This window comes from Berghia stephanieae, chromosome 2 (assembly GCF_034508935.2).
Source record: "Berghia stephanieae isolate SIO BIC M18660-M18661 chromosome 2, UCSD_Bste_1.3, whole genome shotgun sequence".
Classification (NCBI taxonomy): domain Eukaryota; kingdom Metazoa; phylum Mollusca; class Gastropoda; order Nudibranchia; family Aeolidiidae; genus Berghia; species Berghia stephanieae.
The window spans coordinates 104,201,780-104,229,053 of NC_088361.1; the positions used below are offsets into that span (position 1 = coordinate 104,201,780).

Sequence of the window (27,274 nt, forward strand, 5' to 3'; positions counted from 1 at the left end):
ATGGAAACTAAACATAACAATGTATAACAGAGAGATGATTTACAAGGAAAAAAATATCATCTCCCAAATCTATAACTATACATTCGACTGTTTCCCTCCCAGCCAAGGAGCTCCGGCAAGGATCAGGACAAAACTAAGTAATCTCATTCCAAGACAATGACAGGAAACAATTGGGAAACGGTTATGGGGGGGATAGAAGACAGAGCATGTACCTCCCTGCCCACAATGGGAGGTAAGTAAAATATTTCTAAAACTACCGGGCGTGGAGGTTTTGTCGCTGACAAGGTAATACATGAACATTTCTTCTTTTTGGTTGTAAAATTTCATATGAATATGACGAGTACTTTTCCCTTTTTTTACAAAACACCATCCTAATTTGCTCTTCAAGTTTCAATCTTTTAATCCACTTATTACGCAAGATACGAGTACAACTAAAGGTCGAAAAAAAATGCCGAAAAAGCGTCCCATATTTTCGCGTTTTTTTCCTCTTTGCGGGTCATCCATATAAATGACACCTTTAAAACTGTATAACTTGTTTATTTATAGATGGATTTTCAAAATTCAAAAACATTTTTACTCAGTGGAGATAGGGCTTGGATTTTAGACAAAAATTTTCTTCAAAAAGAGAAAAAAACATTTTTCATAGTCATTGCTAATGACTAGCATCCATCATTGTTTCTATATATCAAGATATTTTATGGCGCTTCTGACATCTTTTGGCCATTTTAGCGCCATCGAATTTATTTTTTTTAATGAAGATAAAAGCCTTGTCCAAAATAAAATAAAAACAAATAGATCACACCAACACGCACCTGAAAAAGTAAAAAGGGGGACAAGTTAGAAAATATTAAGTGGATCAATATTAAAAAAACATCAAAAGACTCGGTTGAAATCAGAATAAAGAACTGATTTTATTGTCTATTTTATATTTCAAAATAATTATATATCAATTTTAGATATCAAGAAAAAAAGAATATAGAGTAATATTCAACATACCAAAAATACAACAAAAAAATGTTTAAGAGACATTGGCACCTGAAACCAGAATTTGTTTTTGTTTGTTTGTTTTTAAGGGTTTTACGGCGCTTGCAACACATTAAGGTCATATCAGCGCCAGTAAAAAGGAAGAAAATGGGATAGTAAAAAGTTCTAGAATTACAAATAAAGCACAAAAGAAAAGGTAAGACAAAGGGGAATTGGTTCAAATAGGGAACAGGTGTAGATTCCAAGAGCACACCGTCAAAATACTTAGTTTGAGACCACCTAAAAATCTCATTCAGACCCAAGCACAGGTCCCCACTAAGAGGAATACACTCAAATGTTTACCAATCCTATAATATAATATGTAAACTAAACATAATACAATGCATAACAGAGATGATTTACAAGGAAAAAAATATCATCTCCCAAAACTATAACTATACATTCGACTGTTTCCCTCCCAGCCAAGGAACTCCAGCAAGGATCAGGACAAAACTAAGTAATCTCATTCCAAGACAATGACAGGAAACAATTGGAAAACGGGTATGGGGAGATAGAAGACACAGCATGTATCTCCCTGCCCATTATGGGAGGTCAGGATCCCCACCCCGGAACTAGAATTTATCTCGGCTTTTATTTATATAAAGCTTTAAGGAAACAATAAGGGTTATTGTTGCTACCATTTGAAGAGACAGAACGCTAGTCTGTCGCAAAATAATTTGTCATATTTAAGATGTTTTTGTTGTTTTTTAAAATGGTTTTACGGCGCTTGCGACACATTTAGGTCATATCAGCGCACCCAAAATCAAAGCACCCAAGAAATAGTAAGACAAACCGGAATAGACATAAGTTCCAAGAGCATACCAGCAACGTACTTAGTTTGAGATCCCCAATCAGCTTGACTGCACAGGGGATCGATACAGGTCCCTATGTGTGATGTATAAGGTGCGCAATTGTGACTCCCATAAACAGAGAGCCATGTGCCTCAGCGGTACAGTCTTTGTTTTTTTAAAAATGTTTTTAAGGGTTTTACGGCGCTTGCAACACATTTAGGTTTTATCAGCGCCAGTAAAAAGGAAGAAAATGGGATAGTAAAAAGTTCTAGAATTACAATTAAAGCACCCAAGAGAAAGTAAGACAAAGGGGAACTGGGAACAAATAGGGATCAGATGTAGATTCCAAGAGCATACCACCAATGTATTTAATTTGAGATCACCTAAAAGTCTCACCCAGACACAAGCACAGGTCCCAACTAAGAGGAATACACTCAAATGTTTACCAATCATATAATATAATATGTAAACTCAACATAATACAATGCATAACAGAGAGATGATTTACATGGAAAAAAATATCATCTCCCAAAACTATAACTATACATTCGACTGTTTCCCTCCCAGCCAAGGAGCTCCGGCAAGGATCAGGACAAAACTAAGTAATCTCATTCCAAGACAATGACAGGAAACAATTGGGAAACGGGTATGGGGGGGGGGGGATAGAAGACACAGCATGTACCTCCCTGCCCACTATGGGAGGTCAGGATCCCCACCCAGGCTGACGTCTGGGTTATACCAGTCTTCATTTGGAATAGACCTAGAGAAAAATTTCCCCTATGAGAACAATAAAGGGAATTCTATTCTATATTCAATTCTATCCTTACAACAAATTAACATTCAAAAATCAACGGAATAGAAAGACGTGCGCCTCTTATGCAGATAAATCTCAAGAATATTTTTTTTTCAACCCTAGAATATGGGATAGAAATATCAGAAAAAAATATTTCTTTAACGCTATAGTGCTCTGAAATAAAAAACCCACATCTTTTAAAATTTTGGACAGAAAACACATCTTTCAAATATGGATCGAATTAAATAACCATATTGTCACTCAATCTAAATCTGGGGATTTCAAAGAGTCTTTCCAGACATCCCAGGTTTGGGAGTTTTTGACAAGATAAAGTTTATTTTAATCGATGGATATTTGAAGGACGAGTTTTAGGGCCAATTCTTTTGTTAATTTCAGAGTATGACAGAATAGGTTTCATCGCGTTTATCATTAGAACCGACACACTCTTTGATACAGAGTTTTATTTATTTGTTTTCAAGCATTTTACGGCACTTGCAACAAATTTAGGTCATAGCAGCGCCAGTAAATATGAAGAAAATGGGACAGTAAAAAGTTCTAGAATTATAATTACAGTGCCCATGAAAAAGGAAGACAAAGGGGAATTTGTTCAAATACGCGTAGGAAACAGATGTAGATTCCAAGAGCACACTATCAAAGTACTTAGTTTGAGATCACTTAAGTCTCATCCAGACACAAGCACAGATCCCCGCCAAGAGGAACACACTCAAGTGTTTACAAATCATATATAATGTGTAAACAAAACAATACAGTGCATAACAGAGAGATGATTTACAAGACAAAAAATATCATCTCCCAAAACTTAACTATACATTTCACTTTTTTCCCTCCCAGTTAGGGTATCCGACCAGGGCGAGGACAAAACCAAGACAAAGACAGAAAGCACGTTAGAAGACAGATATAGCGGGATAGAAGACACAGTAAGTGCCTCCCTGCCCACTATGGGAGGTCAAGAAGCCCACCCAGAAACATTGGTTTTGAAAGGAACTTGATCATCTTATTTATAAATCAAAATCCTAGTGACAAATTGGGGAGCAGGCACTGTTTTGTTTTTTTTTTTTTGTTTTTAAGGGTTTTACGGCGCTTGCAACACATTTAGGTTATATCAGCACCAGTAAAAAGAAAGAAAATGGGATAGTAAAAAGTTCTGGAATTACAATTAAAGCACCCAAGAAAAAGTAAGACAAAAGGGGAACTAGGAACAAATAGGGATCAGATGTAGATTCCAAGAGCATACCACCAATGTACTTAGTTTGAGATCACCTATAAGTCTCATCCGGACACAAGCACAAAATCCAACAAAGAGGAATACACTCAAATGCTTACATTATACATTAAAAATAAATATAATAATACATAACAGAGAGATGATTTACAAGGAAAAAAATATCATCTCCCAAAACAATAACTATGCATTCGACTGTTTCCCTCCCAGCCAGGACTCCGAACAGGGCCAAGTAATCCCATTCCAAGACAAAGACAGAAAGCATGTTGGAAAATAGATATAAGGGGATAGAAGACACAGTAAGTACCCCCTGCCCACTATGGGAGGTCAGGATCCCCACCCAGCAGGCACTGGTGTAAAATGAATATCTAAAAAGGTGTGTATGAAACAATATCGTACAAAGCAGAAAGATAAATAACCGAATAAAAAAACATCCTAAAAAATCTGCATGCTCAAGGTTTGTCTGGGACTATTCCACACACTCACACCCTTTTTTAACAGTGTATAATAAATAATTTCCTTTCATTTTTTAATGGGATTAATTGATCCTGATGTTTTAAAGCAAAATAGACAATGCCAAGAATATACGATTCTTACACTCTTGCTTTTTGGAATTCCGGACATTTCCCAACGCTGCACGAGCTTGCGAGACCTTATGATTACCGGTCTAAGGTTCGATCCCCAGTCGAGGTAGACTGATGTTTTTTTGTTTGTTGTTGTTGTTATATTTTTCTTTCTTGCTTTGTCTGGTACCTTTACGCACTTGTTCAGATCTTTATCTTACACCGGTGCCTATTCCGTAGTTTCTTAATTTGATACACAGATTAGAAGACACAAATTACAGCCAAAACCCTAAAGTGTCTAAGTGATCCAATCAAAATGTAATGGAAATATCTAGAGTAAATATGAATCATACAAGGAAACAATAAAAAACAAACAAACGACGTTTTGGCCTTGACCTTGGCCTTTGCCAGGGGGCAGACAAGTCACGCAGATGATGAGAGACAAAAAAGGCAGAAAGCACGTTGGAAAACATACATTATAATGGAATAGAAGGCACAGCAAATGACCTCCCTGCCCATTGTGGGGAAATGGGGAGGGGGGACAAAAGATCCCCTCCAATAACACGAAAAGACAAGCATGTGGAGATACTAACAGAAAAAAACAACATTTTGAGCATCTTAAGTTGTTGTTTTCTTATCGAAGGCCAGGTCCGAAACGTATCTTTGTCTGGTTGCGTTGTATGGGTTGTTTTTAACTCACTCAACCCTAAGACCGACTATATCCGTCGTTAACCCAGATTACTTTTACCCCATGCCTATTTATTACATTTTTTGAGACAAATTATAGGCGTAGTATCAAAGCTAATGTTTTCAATCTGTACATGTTTATGATAGATGAATAAAACTATCTATAAACATGTTCATTTTAATACATTTTTCCAGTTTTGAAAAGCAGCAAAAATCTCTAGGATTGAGTGAGTTAAAACTCTTGATATTTTAATTGAATCACTGCATTGTTCTCCAAAGATGTTTTGATTGACATCAATGGATGAGCAATTCAACTTTTCCCCTGATAGCAGTCATCTCCAGGGTTTTTGGACATGTATTCGAAAACTGTCCCCAACATCTTCCATTCGTCTAGCGAAATAGATTCCAAAAGGCCTCTGAGTGTCTGGGTAATGGAGAAAAACATTTCGTGCAGGAGAGACTCTGAAGGTTGCTCTTCAGCTTTTGGGGCGTAGACTCGTCCCAGGACTTGGTAGAAGTAGCTCTCTTTTGATGGCGGGAAACAGTCATCAAGCTAATGGACATAAAGTTGAAAGTCATGAGTAAGTAAAAAAAATAATAATTGAGCTTTATATAGCGCAAAATCCACTAAATGTGCTCAAAGCGCTTTACAAGGGATCCCTGGTCAACAGCAACATTTAATATGTAGGACGGGACATTACGCCTGTAAGTAAATAGATAAATACTTTTGTTGTGTTTGCTTTTAATGGTTTTTCGACGCTTGTGACAGATTTAGGTCATATCAGCACCAGTGTCGGAAAAAATCTCGACTGCACCCAGGATCGATCTTGGTCTCTTTGCGTGTGAAGCGAGTGCTCTACCAACTGAACTATCGGGACCCCCGATCTCCTGATAGTAATGGAAATATTTCTACCAAACCAACGCAAAATATCCTCCATTACTTTTTAAAAATTGAGCTTTTATGTAGTGCAAAATCCACTAAACTTGCTCAAAGCGCTTTCTATAGTGTCCCTGGCCAACATGCAGGAATAGATATGACGCCTGTTAGGCAATATTACAATATTTTCCGACAGATACAACACTGTTAAGGCCAGGTACTCATTTTACACCGGAGTGCGGTGAGAGAATGTTAGTAAAGAGCCTTTTTCAATGACTCAGCTATGCGCGAAACTCGAACCCAGGATTGTCCGATCCAAAGGCGAACGTCATACTACTAGACTACATAACCGCCCAATGTTTGGACACATGCCAATACGAGTAAAAAATGAGCTTTTAGAATTGAGCTTTTATATACCGCAATATCCACTAAACGTGCTCAAAGCGCTTTACAAAGGATTCCTGGCCAACAGCAACACTTAACATGTAGGACACGACATGACGCCTGTTAGGCGATATTACATTTTTTTTCGGCTGAGACAACGCTGTAAACGGCCAGGTACTCATTTTACAGCTGAGCATAGTGAGAGAATGTGAGTAAAGAGTCTTTTCCAAGGACTCAACTATGCGCCGAGCGAGGCTCGAACGCAGAACTTTCCGATCCGAAAGCGAGTGTCATACCACAAGACCACATAGCCGCACAGACGTTGGTCAACACCCACCTGCGAATCCTGACTGCAAAGTAGCCAATAAAGATCGTGTCGAAAGTCTTCTCTGTCCTTAAGTCCCATGGTGGCCAAATATCTTGCGGCCGAGAGAGCATCGAACAGGGTGATCTGCCCATTGTTGCCGATGGATCTCACGTTGACCTCATTAGTTCGATCTACCTCTCCGCACAGAATCAGACATCCTGAAGGAGCTAACAAATCCAACATTTCACTCAGCTCTGAAAATATGACAAAGAGGGAATTTGGTTTTGTTTGTTTTTAAGGGTTTTACGGCGCTTGCAACACATTTAAGTCATATCAGCGCCAGTAAAAAGGAAGAAAATTGGATAGTAAAAAGTTCTAGAATTACAATCAAAGCACACAAGAAAGATAAGACAAAGGTGAATTAGTTCAACTAGGAAACAGATATAGATTCCAATACCACACTATCAAAAGTACTTAGTTTGAGATCACCTTAATGTCTCACCCAGACACAAGCGCAGGTCTCCACTAAGAGGAATACACTCAAATGTTTACAAATCATATATAATACGTAAACAAAACATATTACAGGACATAATAGAGAGATGATTCACAAGAAAAAAAATATCATCTCCCAAAACTAACTATACATTTGACTGTCTCCCTCCCAGCTAGAGTATCTGGCTAGGGCCTGGACAAAACCAAGTTATCTCATTCCAAGACAAAGACAGAAAGCAAGTTGGAAAACAGATATAGGGGGATAGAAGACACAGCAAGTACCCCCCTGCCCACTATGGGAGCTCGCAAGGGAGATACTTACTTACTTAAGCCGCCCCTTGGGGCGCCCAACATGAGCCACACGTCTTCGCCATTCTGTCCTGTCTCCATAAGCGTACGCAGCTCCCGGGTGTTGTCCATTCCTGTGTCATCTAGCAGTCAATGTAGGTTTTATTCTGCCTGCCTCTGCTTCTGGTTCGCTCAGGTGGTTCCCATAGCACATGACTGCTTGCAATCTCCTCCTTGTGTCTCCAGCAGTGCCCCGCAAGTCTCAGTCTTCTCTTTTGAATCTTCGAGGTCACTTGGGGGAGGTCACTATAGAGCTCTTCATTTGTTATGTGCTCTTTCCAGCTTACATTGAGGGCCATCCGCAGCATACGGGTGTAGCAGCCGTCCAGTTGCTTCTCCTGGGCTTTTGTAAGAGTCCATGTCGCTGCTCCATATAGAAGCACTGACTCTACCGTTGCCAGGAACAGTCTCTTCTTTATTTCCCTCAGTAGGTTTGAACTCCTGATTTTCCTGAGTTTGTGACAGGCACTCCAAGCCACTGCTTTTCTGACAGAAATATCAGAGGAACTGCTTTGGGTCCAACCTCCTGGGTACTTGAAGTTGTCAACTTCCTTCAGCCATTCTCCATTCTTTGCCTGTGTACTAATTGGCCTTTCTTGGTTGTAGGTTTGGAAAACTGTCTTCTTAGCATTACAGCACAGTCCTACTCGTTCAGCCTCAGTTTCAAGTCTATTGAGGACTTCTTGTCCATCTCCTCGTTCAGTAGAGCCAGATCATCTGTGAAATCTAGATCTGTGACAATCATTGCTGGACTGCGCCTACTTCTTTGTCTGTGTAGCGTGAAGCCCAGCTCGTTTTCCATGCCAGCGTAGGTCTTTCTCATCACATGGTCCAGGACAATTGCAAAGAGATAGGGGGCTAATGTATCACCTTGAAGCACCCCTGTTTTGATCTCAAACAGCTCAGTTTCACCATCTGGAGAGATAACCTTTGCCCGTGTGTTCTCATACATTCTTTTAATAGCAGAGAGAAGTTTAGGAGGTATACTATATGCTTTTACGATTTTCATCATGGTAGGGCGATCTATCGAGTCAAAGGCCTTCTTTAAGTCTACGTAAAGAATGATTGCCCTCTTGTTGTGACGTTTTAATCCATTTGTAAACTCCAACAGGATATCATCCAAGTCACAGTACTTCCATACTTCAGGTGGGATGTCATCAGGCCCGGATTGTTTTCCATCACTGAGAGACTTTTTGGCCTTCTTTATCTCATCCACTGTAAAGTCACTCTCGTCTATACATATATCTTGCAGAATTGGTTCTAGGTCTACGTCACCTTCCGCTGCTCTGACTGGATCTTCTCCCAGAAGTGTTTGGAAGTGTGAGAAGCATTTCTGTCCTCTTTCTTCTTTTGTTTTACCCCTGAGGATCCCTTGTCGACTTGCTTTCCTACCAGTTATTATATTTATCAGTTTCCAGCTTTCACCATGTTTGCTTCTCTCGTCGGCTTTCTCCACTTCCTGGATGAGACTATCTAGCTCTCGTTCTTCTATATCCCTATAGACAGTTTGTATTATTATTCAGGGAGATAATAGGCAGTTAATACTATTGAGTTAAGGAAAAAAAAGCAATTATTTCATTGCACATTCATCCGACTATTTTCCCAAAATAAATGTGCTTAAAAACTAGATCTAGAGAATACATATAGAACAATATCCACTAAACGTGCTCAAAGGGCTTTACTAGCGGCCCCTAACCAACAGCAACACTTGAACATAAGATAGAAGGAAACGTGTCACCCGTCAGGCGACATTACGATTTATTCCCCACAGAAACGACGCTTTTAACGGCCAGATACTATTTTTACACCCAAGTACGGTGAGAGAATGAGAGTAAAGAGCCCTCCCTGTACAATGACTCAACTATGCGCCGTTCAAAGCGGGATTCGAACCCTGGACCTTCCGGTCCGATGACGAGAGTCATACCCACTAGACCACATAGCCGTAAAGTGCGTGGGAAATCTAAGAACCCACCTCAACAGATAAGGAATATCAGGAACCCCAAACAGCAGCCACATGCAACCTCCTGCTTATTGAATCATTTATGATATATTTATGATTTTTTTTAATGTAAAAAATATTTTTTAAATTAATATAAAAAATAAGAACAGCTAAAAAATAAGAACAAAATACCAAATACGGAACGTTTTGGGTAAATAACCTTCTACAGCTACAACAAAAACCAATAACAACAAATACATTGTCATTATGTGTTTTGTTTTTTTGTAGTTGCATGAAGAAGGGTTTTGAGCCCGAAACGTTCCGTCTTTGGTATTTTGTTATTTTTTAAAGCTGTAAATAATGATAAAAATACTGATGATGATGATGATAAAAATAATATTAATAATAATAATAATAATAATAATAATAATAATAATAATAATAATAATAATAATAATAATAATAATAATAATAATAATGATAATATCCACTCAAAGTACTCATAACACTTTACAAAGACAAGCTAGTACTTAGTTTAAACAATCTCATCAACTGGGCAGTAAAGCATAATTTAAAAAAACCCCAACAAACCATGTTGACGCAACATGATGACAACATCCGCCCCGGACCTGCCAACCAGAGGTAGAACCGACGTTCTGCTGATGTCCCCTTTCAGCACCGTGCACCTCGGCACCATGGCGTGGAGATCGTCCCTGAGGTCTTCCAGAGTGGAGCTTGTTACGATCCGTAGACATCCGAAATAATCGGCCACTGACAATATGGCAGCCGAATCTCTCTCTGAAATACAAGGCGATTCGATAAAAATGGACGAAGTGATACTAAGCTTCTAGAAGCTGTGGACTGTGTGTTTGTTTGTTTGTTTTTAAGGGTTTTACGGCGCTTGCAACACATTAAGGTCATATCAGCGCCATTACAAAAAGGAAGAAAATGGGGTCGTAAAAAGTTCTAGAATTACAATTAAAGCACCCAAGAAAAGATAAGACAAGGGGGAATTGGTTCAAATAGGAAACGGATGTAGATTTCAAGAGTACACTATCAAAGTACTTAGTTTGAGATCACCTAAAAGCCTCAACCAGACGCAAGCACAGGTCTCCACTAAGAGGAATACACTCAAATGCTCACAAATCATATAATATAATATGTAAACAAACATAATACAGAGCATAACAGAGATGATTTTCAAGGAAAAAAATATCATCTCCCAAAACTAACTATACATTTGACTATTTCCCTCTAAGTTAGGATAGCCAGCCAGGGTCTGGACAATACCAAGTAATCTCATTTCAAGACAAAGAGAGAAAGCAATTGGAAAACAGATATATGGGGATAGAAGACACAGTATGAGCCTCCCTGGCCACTATGGGAGGTCAGGAACCCCACCCAGTAAAATATAATGAACAAAATACATCCATAGAACAGCAGCAGTACCACCACCACCACCACCAACAACAACAACAACAACAACAACGCCGCCACCATTACTATAATCATCATCTTGTCCCCGTCAAAATCGTCATTGTATAAAAAAAGTCATCTTAAAACCAAAAGTCATAAGGTTGTTTTGCTTTATTTCTTTTACAATGACTTACGAAACTAAACATTCCATGAATGAAGAAACTGTAGAATGTGTCATGATATTAAAATATGATCGAAAAGTATTTGAATGAATGAATGATTGTCGGTAAAAATACATACTATGCATACATCTTTTATATAAAACATCCACTAGTAACAATGACAACAAAATATAAAAATGATAATTTGAAAAATACTAATGTATATTTTCGTAACAAAATATGATTTAAGATCAATAAGCCCTTTAATGCTTTTCACCGACATTAGAATAAAAAAACAACAACTTTTTCAACCAATTCAATATACAAATTTTGAGATCGAAAGAGTTCCTTCCAAATTCATTGTACATGATTTAAAGGTTTTACGGCGCTTGCAACACAATTAGGTCATTTCAGCGCCAGTAAAAAGAAAGACAATGATGGGATATTGGCTATGTGGTCTAGTGGTATGACACTCGCTTTCGGATCGGAAGGTCCTGGGTTCGAGCCTCGCGCTCGGCGCATAGTTGAGTCCTTGGAAAAGGCTCTTTACTCACATTCTCTCACCGTACTCAGGTGTAAAATGAGTACCTAGCCGTTAACAGCGTTGCCTTTGTCCGAACAATTGTAATATCGCCTAACAGGCGTTATGCTCCGTCCTACATGTTAAATGTTGCTGTTGACCAGGGACCCCTTGTAAAGCGCTTTGAGCATGTTTAGTGGATATTGCTCTATATAAAAGATCTTTTTTTTAGATAGTTAAAAATTCTATATTTACAATTGAAACTATACGAGAAAAGGTAAGACAAAGGAGAATGGTTCAAATGGATGTATCTTCCAAAAGCACATTATCATTGTACATAGTTCGAGATCACCTAAAAGTCTCACACACAAACAATCACTCTCCCCACTAAGATGAATAGGCACTCAAATGGTTACAAACCATATATGTGACCCTTCGCCTCAAAACGGTATTAAGTCGGGTTGGTTAAGATGTTGAAAATTGAATTTAAAGCCAGAAATATCAGAATTATGTAGAGTTTGTATTCTTTATTGAGGAGAATGGATACCATATTTTAGGGTGATAATGCCAACTATTTATATTTTTGACCAGTTTAACATTTAATTCGGCTTTTAAGCATATGGATTGTTCCGACATAATACCGTTTTGAGACGATGGGTCACATATTTTAAACAAAAACTGCAACAGCACATGACAGAGAGATGATTCACAAAGGAGAAAAAATATCTTTCAAAACTGTAGTTATATATTCTGACTGTTTCCCTCCCATTCAAGGATTCCCACAAAAGGAAAGGACAAAACCAAGTAACCTTATTCCAAGACAAAGACAGAAAGCAAGTTGGAAATCATATAGGGTTATAGATAGTTCGAAGATGACGTCACTCAGGTCTTTGTTATTGTTTTTTTTTTGCCATCCGCGTTTATGAGTAATGCTCAATGAACTGTATTAACCCGACTATAAATGTTCATGGATACACACATTTGTGTGTGTTGGTCCGTTATACTTCCGGATGGCAATGTTATGAGCTGCTTAGCCAGGCGCATACTATCTATAGAAGAGACAGAAAGTGACCTCCCTACCGACTGACTTTTTAATTCAGAAAAGTGAATGGAGCAGGCACTTATGTTGATAACAACAAGAGATGAAGTGAGTATGAAAGTGCTAGAAGACAATAGAGAATAAAAATTTTCGCGGCGGTGATGAGAGTTTGAACCCGCGACCTTACTGGTACGACAACTCCGCCTGGCCGGGGAGAGCGTGACTCTACCGTATGAGCTATCCAACCCTAATCAACGCCGCGAAATTTTTTATTCTCTATTGTCTTCTGGCACTTTCATACTCACTTCATCTCTCCCTACCGACTATAGGAGGTCGAGAACCCTACCCAGTGGTAAGTCAGTCATCACTCTGAATGTACTTCACAATTGGATTCAGTAGTCTGATGTCATTTACTACATGCGTATTCTAATAGGACCAAAGAGAAATCTATGTGTTATGATATTGCATCTACTTACGTATAGGTGGTTGTACGATCATGTTCATCCTTTCTGCTTTGTGCATGTCGACACGGGCCAGTACGTGCACAATATACCAGCCAAGCATGTAATTCAATGTCGTTTCCAGCCGTTCCTCTTCAATAGAATATGGGATGTCAAACCTCGAGTGGAGCACATCCATATCTATAGTAGAATAAAAGTACGCATAACCCATCTCATCAACCAGTAATGTACAAAACTGAAAATAGCCTAACACTTCGGAGAAGAACAAAATACCGAACACGGAATGCTGCGGGGTCATGTTGTGTTTTTAAGGGTTTTACGGCGCTCGCAACACATTAAGGTCATATCAGCGCCAGTAAAAAGGAAGAAAATGGGATAGTCGAAAGTTCTAGAATTACAATTAAAGCATCCAAGAGAGAGTAAGACAAAGAGGAATTGGGAACAAATAGTGATCAGGTGTAGATTCCAAGAGCATACCATCAATTTACTTCGTCTGATATCAACTATAAGTCTCACCTTGACACAAGCACAAGATCCAACAAAGAGGAATACCCTCAAATGCTTACATTTCATTATACATTAAAAATAACAAATTTAATAATACATAACAGAGAGATGATTTACAAGGAAAAAAATATCATCTCCCAAAACAATAACTATGCATTTGACTGTTTCCCTCCCAGCCAAGGACTCAGGCCAGGGTTGGGACAAAACCAAGCAATCCCATACCAAGACAAAAACAGAAAGCATGTTGGAAAACAGACATAAGGGGATAGAAGACACGGTAAGTACCTCCCTGCCCACTGTGGAGGTAGGGAACCCAACCCAGAGGCCAATAACAAAATCGGTAAAAACGATACATGACTTAAAATCAAAATACAGTCTGGCTTTTAAGTGATGTATTAGTATTTCTATTGCTTTCTGAGGAAGTGTTTTGAGCTAAAAGGTTTCGTGTTTGGCATTTTTTTCTAACTGCTATAGTCATTTTTGTTCAGTATTTTTAGTCTACAGCATCTATCAGCTTAGTCCTGCATCAAATGGATATAATATCGAAATAATTATGATGTTGAATAATGAACTCGTAATCAAACTATAAAACATGGGTTAAGTTTACGTTTCAATGAGGTAGTCTTTCACAAAGTAGTCCTTCAGAACCATTAGCCCCAGAGAGCTGGAGTTTATCCCGGTTTCTATATCGTGACACGGACAATAGCAATTGCTTGCTACCCTTTGAATAGGAGGCTAGCCTATCGAAAAGTACTTTCCGCAAGATCTATCTGACCCAGCTATCCAATCACTGCTGGGTGGACAGGGGGGTCAGAAAAAAAAAACTCGACTGCACCCGGGATCGATCTCGGTCGTCCCTTTGCTTGTGAAGCTAGCACTCTACCAACTGAGCTATCGGGACCCCCGTTCCATTGAGGACGATGAAATAAACATGGAAAAATTGAATGGAAAATCCACTTATCTTTAGAAAACGGTTAAAAACTGAGCTTTTCTGTAGGGCATATAATTTGGACTCTTAGTATGTATTGTATTATGATATATTATGTTGTCATCGAACTTGTGTGGTTTTTAACAAGCCAGTTCTATATTTTTATATCATACATGATGTGTTGATGTAAAGCGCCAGTGAGCAATTCTAAATTGGAACTAGGCACTATATAAGTTCATTATATTATTATTATTATTATTATTATTATTATTATTATTATTATTATTATTATTATTATTATTATTATTATTATTATTATTGAATTAACAAAGACACGATGATAATATAGACGATTTGGGTTTCCCCCTTTGTCAACAAAACACGATGAATGAAACACTAAGGACAAATGAGAGATGAGAGGATGTCGTCGCGAAGGGAAAAGTAAAATGTTTATATCAATGATTGATGTACATGCATTGATATATAATAATATCAATGTCAACGATTGTTTTGTTTATTCGCCTTAGCGACTACATCTTATCTCTCATTCGTGTTTTTTTTTGTGCGGCTATGTGGTCTAGTGGTATGACACTCGCTTTCGGATTGGAAGGTCATGGGTTCGAGCCTCGCGCTCGGCGCATAGGTGAGTCCTTGGAAAAGGCTCTTTACTCACATTCTCTCACCGTACTCAGGTGTAAAACGAGTACCTGGTCGTTAACAGCGTTGTCTGTGTCCGAAAAATTGTACTATCGCCTAACAGGCGTCATGTCCCGTCCTACATGTTAAATGTTGCTGTTGACCAGGGACCCCTTGTAAAGCGCTTTGAGCACGTTTAGTGGATATTGCTCTATATAAAAGCTCAATTTTTTTATTTTATCTTTTTTTATTTCAAAACCATGTAATGCTTACCGTCATACAGGACTATGCCTAAAACTGCTCTTCTTCCACTCTGAACGGTGATGCTGATATCTCTAGCTACGTACAGAAGCATGTTTCCGGCTGCCCTTCCTTTCTGTTCATGGACGGAACTAATCTTGTCTATGAGATGGACAACGAGAACCGCCGTCACTCTAAAATGTGTCATGTGCTCCAAGTTTTCAAATTTTGGCAATCTCAAATGTCTGTGATCATAAATGATTTTCGGACCCGAGTTTAGCAGCGTGTTCTCTTTGTCGGAATCATTTTCAGGTCTCGTCTGCATATTTTGACGATTTTCTTTGTCCTCCACTTCTAATTTCCTTGCGCCTGATGTTTTCTCTGAGTTTATTGGTCTTGAAGGAGTGTTGCTAAAAGATTCTTCGCTCAATTCCATGACAGGAGCAATGTCTTGTAGTTTTGACGGTTCGATGGCTTCAACTTTAGTTACCCTTGCAGAGCTGCCTGGCGTATTTACAGTTTGTTCCCCTAACGCTCCATTGTTGTTTTTCATTCCATTCGTAACTGAATTATATGTTTGTGTTGTTTTATTGCTCAATCTGGGCTCATTTAGATAAACAAATTCCTCTTTGTTTTCGTTTTCAATATATAGATGATTTTGTTTGTCAATCTTTGAATGACTAGAGTCAGTAAAGGGGTCATTTGTACCGTCCTCGGAGCATTTAATCTGCCTGTGTACGAATGCTATAGCACCCGGGCTGTTTACTGTACTAGATGACTGGTCAGGAGGTGAAATAACAATCTGGGGAATTATAACTCCTTTAGAGAACATGTATGGAGTTTTCAATGCTTCCACTTGACGTCCACCGTAGGTCTTACTTGAATTATTGCTCTCCTCCTCATCGTCCAGCGGCTCGCAAGCTGAACGTAGGTCCTCTTCAATCTGTCTTTCTTGGTCACTTTTTTCTCTGACCTTGCAAGTTTGGTCGTGATAAAAAGAGTGTAAAAGTTCTTCGAATGATACGACTCTTTCGTCACATTTTAATACACGAACTTCATGAGTGATGCCCAGTTTTGGATGCCGTTTCTTTAACTCATCAATAACGTCTTTGATGCAATCCCATCGTGAAATGTCTTGAGATTTTTTGCTGTACAGATAAATTCTAGATGGTGAATCAGACTTTACCGATATCATGTACGCCAACCCGCTTTCTTTGTCTCTTTGAGGTACATCCGTCTCCCTGATCTCATCACACAAGTCTAATTCATCCTCGATCAAGTTTAGAACTGCCTCGGAAATCAAGTAGTCCTGTTTTGGCTGAATGAATACGAGCGTATGTTCATTTATTTTGGATAATTTGATTAATGATTCAACAATCGAGGCTTCAAAGTTAAGGTTGAAGTTGGTCATCATATGAGTTGGACTTGAATTTCGTTCTCGTGATGGTCTTTCCTGGTTAGTACTAGATTTTGAAGTTTTCTCATCTGCATCGCTTTTCGATTCAAAATTTCCATTGCAATCAACGCTGTCGTTTAAAGGGGGATCAATATATTGTTCAAGGTCAGTTGAACTTGATGAAGTTGTGGACGAAGCATGTTCGTCATCTTTGTCGTCGTCTTCACAAAAGACTTCTCTTGAAACAGCCATCTCCTTGCTAAATATCAAAGACTCCCGATGCATAGCAGAAAAGGCCCCATCATCCAAGAACATTGGCAGTTCAAAAACCCTCGCTAAATGCCTGTTATAAATATCCTCTTCAAACGACGAAATGATGGAGAGAGCGTTGGTTACCGAGGAACAGATCTCTGTTTGGTCAGTCAATCTGTCCCTCAATATGACAATCACTTCCTCGGCTAATAAGGATACCTTTCTTGATATATTGATGACGTATTTTGAGGTAGAAGTTGCTCTCAGCTTAGGCGTGATAAATACGTGCAATGCCGATGTTAACGGAAACGTATAAAGCATATCCATCAAATACTTCTCTATAAATGCATCAATCTGCAGCAACGAAACAAAATTGAAATCCTCATTCCTTATTAGATTCAAAATTCCCAAAAGATCGCCCCGATCTGCAAAACCGAATTGAAGATCATCAGCCAACGCCATTTTATGTCTACTCGACGTCATCTGCCTAAGCTCTTCACTTGTACCGCCACCATCTGGAGAATCAACACACAGAAAGTTTGAATCGCGGTATGAAAACCGGACCTGCTTCAGCGTCTTCGCGGCATCATCGAATGAGTCGACTGGATAAATGGGTAGAACTCCATTGGAATACGGGTCCCATTTGTAGCCAGACAGTAAGAGGAGTGATGCATCAAATGGGCACACGAGTATTTCCGGTGAGTCAGAACACCACGACGCGCTTTGCTGAGATGGATATTCAAGATTCCTGTTTGTGATGAGGTCATGGAGAACCCCCTCGGCCAGTAGTGGTTTTGGAGACAGGGAATGGATTGTCATATCCTCTTTTGTGTCTGAGGAATAAATGAGATAATTCAATTCAATAAAAAACGTGTATGTAAAAAACAACTTGAAACTCTTGAATAGCGCAATATCAACTAAACGTCCTAAAAGCATTTTACAAGGGGTCCCTAGCCAACAGGATCACTTAACATGTAGGACGGGACATGATGCCTATTAGGTGACATTACATTTTTTCCCGACAGATACAATGCTGTTAACGGCCGGATACTCATTTTACACCCGAGAACGGTGAGAGAATGTATTTAAAGAGCCTGTTCCAAGGACAAGTATGCGCCCCTCAGAGCAGGACACGAACCCAGGACCTTCCAATCTGAAGGCGAGTGTCAAACCACAAGAGCGCATAGCCGAAACTGTAACCCTTCGACAGTTGGGTATATCTTTCCAATTGCTTTGTATTAGCTTATGTCACTGTAAAATTATTGTACACAGTTATTTAACAAAATCTGATTCCTGTTGCAATCATTTATTCAATTTTATGATCAATTTTTCATTTCAGCGTAAAGAGCAATTGGGATTTAAAAACGATAATGAGGCTCTAGAAATTACTACTTTACTTTTCTACTTTACTATGAAATTGATCTATGCAGAATACAAAACAACATTTTTGGAAGACATTGCTCACTGTGCGTGCGTTTGCGCGCGCGCGCGTGCGTGTGTGTGTGTATGTGTATGTATGTGTATATGTGTACACGCATACCCCAGCGTTCCATCCAAGTCGGTAGTCAAAGACCTCTTTTGGACACCCAATCCACTCATAAAATGTTCCTGACAACATAGACGTTTAAATAGATGCTTACAAATCTATTAATCACTTATGGCTGGTAATTAATCGTACATAAAATGTACAATAGGTACAAGGAAAGCCTGATGGCGTACTTGAGTAAAACACGTATTTTGAAAGGACGAGTTTTCTGACTAAAATTATAAATATCGTTTTTTCCCAAGAAAACGACAGCAACTGGTTAAGAAGTTTACGATGAGAAAGGTCATTATATTGTAAAAGCCATATCACATTACTTACCAAATTGTGGACTGAGCTTTGAATGAATTCGACAACAAGGCTGCCTATTCCATGACCACAGATTGTGTATATCAAAATCTCCTTGGTAACGAGCGTCAGCCACTGGGCCACGAAATTGATGTGCAGCTTCCATTCGATTTCCTGGAATATAAACATGAAAGATATAAGAAAGAATTAAATCAGGAAAAGAAAATGTGGATCCTCATATCTATATATATATATATATATATATATATATATATATATATATATATATATTAGCTCTAACCATCATTATCGAGCACTTTCGTACCTACGAGTACCCACCAACACTCATATATATATATATATATATATATATATATATATATATATATATATATATATATATATATATATATATATATATATATATAAGATTGAGGGGAATTACAGAAAGAAACAGACAGAAAGAAATCTTCAGCGCGTACTTACACAGGAGATAATGTTTACTCTCCAATACACACTACACAGCCCTATGAAACAACAACTACCCTAGTCCCCCCCCCCCCCCACAGACCATACCACACCCAGCTCGCATACACACACACACACACACACACATGCACACACATGCACACACATGCACACACATGCGCAACAAACCTACATCCGGAAGCAAGATTGGCGCCACTGACCAGAACAACATTCCTCCCGGACACTTGGATTTGTAAAGGCCCTCTCCCTAAGAAGAATACACTCAAATGCTTACAAATCATATATCATATCTAAACAAAACATAATACAGTGCATAACAGAGAAATAAATTACATGACCCCCTAAACTAACTATACATTTGATTGTTTCCCTCGCAGCTAGAACATCTTGCCAAGGCCATGACAAAACCAAGTAATCTCACCCCAAAACAAAAGACAGAAAGCATTTGTAAAACAGATATAGGGGGCTAGAAGACACAGTAAGGGCCTCCCTGCCCATTATGGGAGGCCAGGAACCTCAACCAGTAAGGAGTGATAGGAACAGAGAGGCGTTGAGAGACATGACGAAAAAAGAGGGGGGGGGGGGCGAACAAGAGACGATTAGCCATTTTCCAAGGCAGCGTCTTATAGATTCTCTAAATGTGACCTGCAATCTCAAACAGTATGATATGCCAGAATGAATAGGACTCGAAAAATGAATTTAGAATTAAAGTGTTATGACATACGAAATTTGATTTTGTCATCCACCATGAAGACTAGAAATGAACCCAAAATGAACGGTAAATCACTAATGAGATTTTTGTTTTAGCGATGGGAGGGGGGAATTGGGGGGAGGGGGTGGAGGAGGGGATACTGACCTGTTCCATGTATCCAAGCCAAGGACTCCAACAAAGAGACGTGTCCAGGTTTGATAAGCATGTGGACATCGTTGTAAACTGGCGTGCTGCCGGAGCTCGAGACGTTAGATTGAATGCTGGAATCTTCCAGAATCTCTCTGCCAGTTAAAATCGATTCATCCACGGTGTTGAAAAAGTGCAGCTGAAATTCTGAATTCACAACGGATTTTCTATCCTCTGGTTCTTCACACGATGTTCTGTCATTCAATACTGTCTCATTACGCTGACCAGGTGCCTCAGATGACTGAGAATTCGAGGAATTCTCAGATGACTGAGATTTCGAGGAATTCTCAGATGACTGAGATTTCGAGGAATCTTCAGATGGTTTTTCGGATGGTAAATCTGACATCGACGAAACACTCTCCGTAGGTAAAGACGTAGAATACAAGAAAGACCCTCTGACAGCTCTGGTCGAGCAGTTGACGATGTCTAAATCTTTGCATGGCAAGGGAAGCAAGATGGTTCTCGTGGCGATGTCAAAGACAGCGGTGCCGTTATCGTCTTCTTGAGAAACATTGTCTTCCGTCCTTTGAACCTCCGTTTGCGGTTCTTTGACCTCTCCGCCAGAGGCACGAGAGACGCTCTCCGAGTTTGTCGCATCTGTCTCCGAAAGAGGTGAAAGAAGTTCAAATTTTTCAACAAAGGATGCAGAGTTTGGCGTTTCGGAATACTCTTCACCCTCCTCAGCAATCTCACAAATGGATTCACTGCTCTCAATAGTGGACGCCATGGTCATTTGTTCATTACAGGGAGACAATCCAAAAGTATGGTCCATTTTTGATTTGCTGTCAAAAGGAGTGCATAGCAAATCTGCAAAGAATGAAGGAGTGCATTCCCTTTGACTTGGTTCCTTTCTATTAAACCCAAGAATATCCAACTTATCTGACCTGTGGAGAAGAGAAAACATCTACTATATCGTTATATTGGTATCATATCATTTGGTACTGTCTAATTATCAATACATTCCCCGTCTTCAAGACCTCATTCATCTAACTACGCCACTACCACATCATCTCATTCATCTGTGGTGTTTCAATCATCCTGTTTTGTTGATAAAGGGGAAAGCCGAAACGTTCATTTCATCTGTTTTTGTAATTAAATTGAAGCTTACATTCAACTTCACGTTATTATTTACGTCTTCAAGACCAAAATTTGGGCAGGACCAAATTGCACATATTAGCAGGTCTGATAACCGAACGCAATTATGGGCTGGTTTTAACATTGTTGTAATGAAGTACATTTTGTATTGGTTTGAGAGTATTTTTATTACAACAATGGGCCCATAACAATTTGTTTTATCATAGCACAAGACCGCTACGCCGCATCTAGAGGTCTTTGGTTCGAATTGTGCGGCTATGTGGTCTAGTGGTATGACACTCACTTTCGGATCCGAAAGTCCTGGGTTCGAGGAGCATAGTTGAGTCCTTGGAAAGGCTCTTTATTCACATTCTCTCACCGTACTCAGGTGTAAAATGAGTACTTGGCCGATAAGTGTTGTCTCTGTCCGAAAAAAATGTAATCTCGCCTAACAGGCGTCATGTCCAAACCTACATGTTAAGTGGTGCTGTTGGTCAGGGACCCTTTTTAAGCGATTTGAGCACGTTAAGTGTATATTGTGCTATATAAAAACTCAGTTTTTTAAAAGCTCACCATAGAATAAGTCATTATGACAAATACAAACTAGACGTCGGTTGGATCAGTCGTTAGTTAGGCAACAAACCAGAGATCTAAATGTGACTCACCAAAGGACACGAGTGGGGATGACGTCACTCAAAGCAGAGTCTAGTCTGCCTAAATATCCCCTGAAAATGGAGCTGTACACCGGAACTCGAAGAAAATATTCGTGGTATTGGAAACCTGTTGATGTTAGAGAAAATTGAATTTGGTTATGAAAGTGATATTGTGAGATGGTAGCACACCGGAAGGCCTGAGGTTCGAACCCCTGTCGAGGTAGACTGATTTTTTTGGGATGGTTTTTTCTAGTATTTTTCTTTCTTGATTTGTCTGGCACATTTCATACACAATTTGTTCGGGTCTTTATCTTTCACCGATGTCTGTTCCCTGGTTTAGAAAAATTGATATTAGCAGTAGAAGAAGAAGAAGAAGAAGAAGAAGAAGAAGAAGAAGAAGAAGAAGAAGAAGAAGAAGAAGAAGAAGAAGAAGAAGAAGAAAACTAAATACCATTGGGACATATTGGTACTGAAACAATATGAATTGCGCTTTGAGCTATCAAGTGGACAAAATAAAGGAGCAAACACTAGTAAATCTAAAAATCTAAGCTAATTTTACTTTTTAATAAAAATACCTTCACGTTTGATTTGATTCATCATGTCCTCTCTTTTCTCCCAAGGTACAGCAATGCGAAAGCCGGCTCGTGGTAGGAAGCATAGGACTTGAACCCAAGGCCCCAGCTGATAGACGTCGTCAAATGGGCAGAAAATATCTACCATGAATTTCTCTGACGAAAAAAAAGTGGTATTTAATTTTAAACCGATACAATTACAACAGCTTTTAAAAACGTTTTTTTTTCTCGTTATGGAAAGGTGAAATTGGTGTTTAGCTTAAAATGGCGTGTAATTATTTGGAAAATCTGAAAACCCAAATTGCAATGGGCTCATTGTTGAAGTGGAAATGCTCTCAATCCAACGTAAAATGTTAACCATTCCAACTATGTTAAATTTGACTATGGGATCCCCTCTCTATGGTCTGTGGTGGGATCAGACATCTTTTTCATCATTTGATATCGTTTTGTACTCAACAACATCCTCAAGCACCAAATTGAAGAAGAAAAATTGTGACTCTATCCGGCCAAATTTTGTTTACACAAAGATTTGAAACGTTCACATAAAATATTGAATTAATGACTATTTTCACTCACCTTCCTCTTTTTTGAGGGCATCTAACATGGCATTCTCTATAACAACAGCGATCTTGATAGCGTTGGTTTTCGTCAGAGCACCATCAGCGTACAGGGCGGCCACACTACCGAGACCCGAGGCTTTAATGGAGTTGATGTCTTCCATAGAATTGACAGCTTCCAGCAAATCAACCACAGCTTCATAGAATTAAAACAGATACAAATGTGTTTAAGGATGTTTTTTTTACAATACATTAGATGGTCAAAGGTTTAGCTTTTGAGGCCAGAACCTATCTTAAGACTAACTGTCGACAAGCTACTAACGAAAGAGTGAAAATGGAGAGGCTTCGTACGGGAACAGTACAGACAATGGACTTTTCGGGTACAAATCCTTCGTCAGCACAACAATATACAAATAAACGTGGAAAACATAAAATAAAATGCAAAATAACTTGTATCGTCTGTACTCAATGGGCGTTGAAGCGTTAGCGTGGCGTGGGTAGTGGGTATAGTGTTCCAGAGGAGTGATTGGGATGATAAGAGAGGTCAGCGTGTGTGAAACAGCCCCTACCATTTTCTACTGTCGAGAAGCAGAACATGAGAAGAAGTGAGGCAAAAAAACAAAACACAACCCTTAAGAAATGGAGGGGTAATTCTAAGCATTAGTGCATGGATTTGAAGTCTATACGGTTTCTATAACGTTAAAAGGACAGTACCAATTGCTCACTATCATTTGTATAAGACGATGGTCTATCGCAAAGTAATCCGTATGATATAAAAGACCGGAAACCTAATCACTGCTGGGTGGGCAGAGGTCAGAAAAAAATATCTCGACTACACCCGAGATCGTTAGCGGTCCCTTTGCGTGTGGAGCGAGTGCTCTACCAATTGTGACCCACCGTCTCAAAGCGGTATTATGTCGGGATCCACTAGGTTAGGGAAATTGAATTTATAGCCACCAATATCAAACTTGGGTTTAATTTCTCTACGTCATGCTGGAGTATAAATACTATTTTTTGCTTTACAAAAACTTCTAAGGTCCAATTTCTCATCATTCCATCTCTAAATTCACTTTCTGGGGTCTGAATCATCCCGACATAATACCGTTTTGAGGCGGAGGGTCACAATTGAGTTATCGGGGGTTCCTAAAAGGTCTATGTGCGGCTATGTGGTCTTGTGGTATGACACTCGCTTTCGGATCGGAAGGTCCTGGGTTCGAGCCTCGCGCTCAGCGCAGAGTTGAGTTCTTGGAAAAGGCTCTTTACTCACATTCTCTCACCATACTCAGGTGTACAATGAGTACCTGGTCGTTAACAGCATTGTCTTTGTCCGAAAAATTGTAATATCGCCTGACAGGCGTCATGTCCCGTCCTACATGTTAAATGTTGCTGTTGACCAGGGACTCCTTGTAAAGCGCTTTGAGCACATTTTAGTGGATATTGCGCTATATAAAAGCTCAATTTAAAAAAAAAAAATTAGTTTCCGAAAATTAACAGTACTTAAAGCACTTTTAGGAAATATCAGAAATTGACATATAAGCGGTTTCTATTGAAATTTATCTCCAGGATAAATCTATAAAATCGTCTTTTCCTCTTAAAATATATGCCACGTTCAGATTTCCTATCCTGGCAACTAAAAACCAGATAAATCTCATTCAAGAAGATAAGACACTGAAAGGTGATTGATTGGGGGAGGAGGAGGAGGGGGGGGGGGAAGGAAAGATTAAAATTAAAATTGAGCTTTATATAGCGCAATATCCACTAAATGTGCTCAAAGCACTTTACAAGGGGTCCCTGGCCAACAGCAACATTTAACATGTAGGACGGGACATGACGCCTGTTAGGCGATGTTACAATTTTTTGGACAAAGACAACGCTGTTAACGGCCAGGTACTCATTTTACACCTGAGTACGGTGAGAGAATGCGAGTAAAGAGCCTTTTCCAAGGACTCAACTATGCGCCGAGCGCGAGGCTCGAACCCAGGACCTTCCGATCCGAAAGCGAGTGTCATACCACTAGACCACATAGCCGCACATCGGCTGTACATTGGCAGAGCACATTTCTTTAATTTCGGCCAGAAAGAAAATAAATTACCGCCTTCCGCGTGGCATCGTTTAGGTGCCATGGCCTAGGCATTCCACGAAGGAATAAAATTGTTCCATCTAATGGGAGCGACCTATATTCATGTTTTCGTCCAGCCGAGTCATCAATCACGTGATTTGTTGCTGTCCAACGATTGGACATTTCTGAACAAATGTAAACACGCTGCTCTGTTTATGAAAGTTGTAAACATGCCCATGTGTCAAGCTGAACACAATGACCAATCGTATGTTAGATAGTTCAAAATCTGTGAACACTTTTCCCTATGTAGGTCACTTTGAGCACATTTTGCAATTTGACCAATGACCTCGAGCACATGGAAAGTCAATATAATTGAATCACCTTTGTTATCCAAAGTGAGCAAATTGGGAGTTAATGATCGTGCCTGCCCAAGGGGAAAAACGATGTACCTGCAACTTGTCCATTAAATGAAAAAGGCAATTTTTTAAATATCGCATCCTGATTGCCTGATAGTTGCATATTTACCCATTTGACACGCAATACGCGTGGTGATTCCCCCTTGTTTGTCCGTGTCAGGAACGTTGGAAGAGGAGATCATATCAAGGACAGAATAGGAAGACCTCGTTTCACCGCGTAAAATCTGAAAGGAAAGGAACAATTTATCAATAATATCACTACTGTTACTATTAGCATAACGACTACTACTTCTACTACTCCTACTCCTATCCTTCTACTACTACTACTACCACCACCACTACTACCACTACTCCCACTACTACCACTACTACTACTACTACTACTACTAATACTACTACTACTACTACTACTACTACCACCACCACCACCACCACTAATACTAATGAAACTAGCATTGATATAAGTACTAGTCATAACTACAAGATCAAATTTCCCCCTTAATCTGGTATCCCTCTAGAGAACATACAAATCCAACCATGTCAATTCTATGACTCGTATCTCTACTGTGACAACATTTGTTTTTGTTTTTTTTTTTGTTTGTTGCTTTAGGTCTCTTCCAACACAAGTGAGGTTATATGAGAGACCGCTGAAACAAAAAAAACAAGCAATCTAACAAAAATAGTACAAATATAAATCAAAATCATAACCTAAAGATATCATAAGCTAAATTATAAATAACCAAGAACAAACAGGCAGAAGATTTACAGAAAAAAAAATATCCCCTGTCAAAAATACAATCACAAACCAAAGAAGCAGGATAGGCTAGTAAAGAGAAGAAGAAACAACATCACTATCGGATCGTACACCCATGCGAACATCATAGGTATATGATTCAAGGGTGATGCTCCCATCCAACCACCCGCGACAACATTTGTTGACCAGAGAGTACCATTATTTCTACGACTCAACTCTTTGTCTGCGCATAGTTTTCAACATGATAAACACACTACATTACTTGAGCTTTGAGCTTTTATATAGAGCAATATCCACTAAACGTGCTCAAGGCGATTTATAAAGGCTCCCTAGCCAACAGCAACACGTAACATGTATCACGAGACATGATACCTGTTAGGCGATATTACATTTTTTTCGACAGAGACAACGGCCAGATACTCATTTTACACCTGATTACGGTGAGAAAATGTGAGTAAAGAGCTTTTTTTTTTTCAAAGACTCAACTATGCGCCGAGCGAGGCTCGAACCCAGGACCTTTTGATCCGAAAGTGAGTGTCATACCACTGGACCACATAGCATACATCACGGAATCTCCTCATCTCCCCTTACCTCATCAAACTTTGAGATGGAGTTTTTAAAGACGTCCACATTCAGAAGGTCAGATGACGGCTGCCATGGAGACATAAGGAAGTCATCAAAAACTATGGACACCGGAAGTTCACCATAACTTGTATAATCTTGTCTTGAGAAATAAGAACCATCTGTTGAACATCAGATAGGCTTACATTTAGTTTTAGATCTGAACTCTTTCCTTACCGATGCTTTTCAGTATTTTCCCAAAATGACAGGCTTACCAAGCAGAAAAAAGTTGTTTTTTAAACACAAACAAGCTCTCTAGGGGCAGCGTGGCTCAGTGGTACGGTCTTTGCTTCCTACCCGAAAGGTACCGAGTTCAATCACCCGCCGCTGCGTTGTGTGGCCTT

At 39.3% G+C, this 27,274-nt stretch overlaps 1 protein-coding gene across 1 annotated transcript in view; it reads right to left on the bottom strand.

Moving 5' to 3' along the window:
• Positions 1-3,669: 3,669 nt before the first annotated feature.
• The window catches only part of LOC144966138 (uncharacterized), a 54,967-nt gene continuing 31,362 nt past the window's right edge, over positions 3,670-27,274 (bottom strand). The window contains exons 11-22 of the mRNA XM_078902250.1: positions 26,901-27,052; positions 25,665-25,779; positions 23,100-23,276; positions 22,527-22,679; positions 21,964-22,078; positions 20,183-21,108; positions 18,871-19,011; positions 15,392-17,839; positions 13,063-13,227; positions 10,042-10,248; positions 6,699-6,922; positions 3,670-5,653 (exon numbers count right to left, since the gene is read on the bottom strand). Of these exons, the coding sequence (XP_078758376.1) occupies positions 5,411-5,653; positions 6,699-6,922; positions 10,042-10,248; positions 13,063-13,227; positions 15,392-17,839; positions 18,871-19,011; positions 20,183-21,108; positions 21,964-22,078; positions 22,527-22,679; positions 23,100-23,276; positions 25,665-25,779; positions 26,901-27,052 (5,066 nt within the window). The 3' untranslated portion in view covers positions 3,670-5,410. The remainder of the gene's footprint in view (positions 5,654-6,698; positions 6,923-10,041; positions 10,249-13,062; positions 13,228-15,391; positions 17,840-18,870; positions 19,012-20,182; positions 21,109-21,963; positions 22,079-22,526; positions 22,680-23,099; positions 23,277-25,664; positions 25,780-26,900; positions 27,053-27,274) is intronic.